Here is a 2,557-nt window from a genome sequence, read left to right as displayed (position 1 = left end):
CTATTGGCCAGCCCATACTGGGCCTGGACCATGGACACATCTGGGAGGCTCTGGGGGCCAGTGCAGCAGGTGCAGGAGGGCTCTCAGGGCACATGGGCAGGCTGGACGCAGGGATCAGGGCCTGGTTCCCAGGGGTCATTCCCTCTGCCATTGGGGCAGCTTCTACAGCTCAGCCTCTGCATCCCACAAACCTGCTTCCCCACATCTGTGCAGGCCTAGCTCTAGGCACTAGGGACAAAGTGGGGACAAAACACATGAGTCTCTACCCTCAGAGGGGACTTAGTGAGACATAGTGGGACATGTGGCATGTTGGGGGAGGATAGCACCAGGAAGGTAAACAGGGAAGAGGAAGTCTCATGGTGCTAGTGAAAGAAGAGAACAGCACCAAGGGGAGGGTGGTGCTGCAAGTCCAAAGGGCCTGGGGCAAGGAGTCTGCTTGGAGACCAGCAAGAATCCAGGAGGTTGGCTCATTTTAGGTTGGCATGTCATGACGTGAGGTGGGCACCCTTAGGACTGGGGACCTTTCCAAGTTAAGTGTAGAGATTCACCAGAAGCTCCGAGGCATTTTACATCCCTCTTGCTATTCGGTGGTCTGAAGTCCCCCAGATATCATGCCTGTGCCACAGCCACTGGCCATGCAGACACCCCACTTGCCTGCTGCTGTGAGAGGTGCATGCTGATGCACTGGCACCTGTGTCCCTCTGCCTACTGCTAGGTTCTGGGCACACACGCGGTTGTGGTGGGCCATGAGGAGGGCGGCCCTGACACCCTGGCTGTGAGGAGCGGGAACACAGTGGAGCTGATCCAGGAGGGTGACGAAGGCCGGTGGTAAGATGCCCGTGTGAGCCCGTGCCTCAGCCCCACGGCACGTGGTGGCCGGCTAACCGCCACCCATTGCAGGTTTGTCCGGGACCCGAGCACAGGCAAGGAGGGCTGGGTGCCGGCCAGCAGCCTGTCTGCCCCTCTTGGCAAATCCAGCTCGACCCAGTGCCTGAGCAGCTCAGGTAAGGCTCGGGCTCTGCCCCAGCCATGCCCTGGGCCTGTTTGAGGAGAGGGCTCCAGTGTCGAGGAAGCAGCCAACGCCGCACCGTGTCTACCTGGTCTCCCCGCAGAGTCCAGCCCGGGGTCGGCCGTGCTAAGCAACTCCTCAAGCTGCAGTGACAGTGGCCAGGCCCCCTTCGCTGACCTACAGGGCTAGGCCGGCTGTGGACAATCAGGCCGCAGTGCAGGAGACCAACATGCGAACCCCTACGTTTTCTTTCTCTTGGGCTTGCTTAGTTTGGTGAGAGGACAGTGCTCTAAGATGTCCTAAAAGGGAGGACCCTAATCGCCCCACATGAGCCACAAAGGCGGCTGGGGCCAGGGCCAGACACTAGACTCTCCAGAGCAGAGGCTAGGTCCATGGGAAGATCCAGTGCACAGAAGTTTCCTTAGAAGATCTGGAGTGGACAGAGGGGGCCATAGGCAAGCAGGCCTCTGGACTTCTGTGCTCAGCCTAGCTGGTGAGAAAGACTACCGGAGCTGTTTCCAAGAGACCAGCAGCCCGAAGGGAGAGGGGACTCTCGTCTTTCACAAGTTTTAGGGTTTTTTTTTAACAGGGATTAATCCCATGGCCATTTTTCATGGTACTTTGGCCTCAGATCTTTACCAAGAATCACTGTGTTTACATGAAATGACAATTTGATACTGTATTTGATATAAAACTATTTTTTTGTTACTGGGGTTTACATTGAAGCATGTGGTTTGTACCACTAAATGATTTAGGGATCTCTCACGGAAACTGATGGCACCCCCAAAGCTCACCTAGTCACACTTGAGTGAAATCTTGTTCCTTAGTGACATCAGGTGGCATTTCTACAACTGGAAGCAGTTAGGAACCAAGAAGATTGCTTTACCTATGTAGATTTCATTTTCAAAGGAGGATTCAAACTATAATTTAAGATAGTAACATTCTTTTCTACAAAGAGTGGGGGGATTTGATTTTTTTAAAGAGCTTTACTGTGTTAGGATATTTTTATTATTTTTAAAGAAAACACAAAGACCCAGTTTCTGCAGGGCATCCTTTGAACTGGTGCTGTCATCAGGGCTCAGCCTTGCCGGGACAGTACCTCGGTCTAGCACCACCTGCCTCGCACACAGGCAAACTCTCCGCCCTGTCTGGGGCATAGTCACCCTGAGCACAGAAATGCCAACAGGGAGAGTTTACTGTATTCAAATCATGGCAGAACTGGAAAGAAAATGCTTCTGTCTCATTCCTTTTTATGTTTCAGAAACAAATTCTGTTCTTTCTAAATACGTTTCTGTGTCTAGCCAGGCCTCTGTTTGTGTGTGTGAGTATCTGAGTGTGTGTACATGTGTGTCTGGGTGCAAAGCTGTGTTCACATGTCCATGCTGCTGCACCGTCTCCTTGGTGCCCAGGTCTTTCTGCCATGGAGACTGGCCCAGCTGTGTTCCCTCCAGGTCTCCAAACAAGTCACTCTCCCTACCCTGTGGTGTGCAAAGCCATTGCTGGCCAGACCTCTAGAGATGGAAATAAAATAGAAAATGTGCAAAGACT

At 53.0% G+C, this 2,557-nt stretch overlaps 1 protein-coding gene across 1 annotated transcript in view; it reads left to right on the top strand.

Moving 5' to 3' along the window:
* Nucleotides 1-1,378, top strand: part of MCF2L (MCF.2 cell line derived transforming sequence like) — a 78,446-nt gene extending 77,068 nt beyond the window's left edge. Inside the window, exons 30-32 of the mRNA XM_023519196.1 lie at nucleotides 716-828; nucleotides 901-1,004; nucleotides 1,113-1,378. Of these exons, the coding sequence (XP_023374964.1) occupies nucleotides 716-828; nucleotides 901-1,004; nucleotides 1,113-1,198 (303 nt within the window). The 3' untranslated portion in view covers nucleotides 1,199-1,378. The remainder of the gene's footprint in view (nucleotides 1-715; nucleotides 829-900; nucleotides 1,005-1,112) is intronic.
* The last annotated feature ends 1,179 nt before the right edge of the window (nucleotides 1,379-2,557 follow it).

This window comes from Otolemur garnettii, unplaced genomic scaffold (genome assembly GCF_000181295.1).
Source record: "Otolemur garnettii isolate 467f Iridium unplaced genomic scaffold, OtoGar3 scaffold00161, whole genome shotgun sequence".
NCBI lineage: Eukaryota > Metazoa > Chordata > Mammalia > Primates > Galagidae > Otolemur > Otolemur garnettii.
This window is presented reverse-complemented; position numbering and strand designations above follow the sequence as displayed.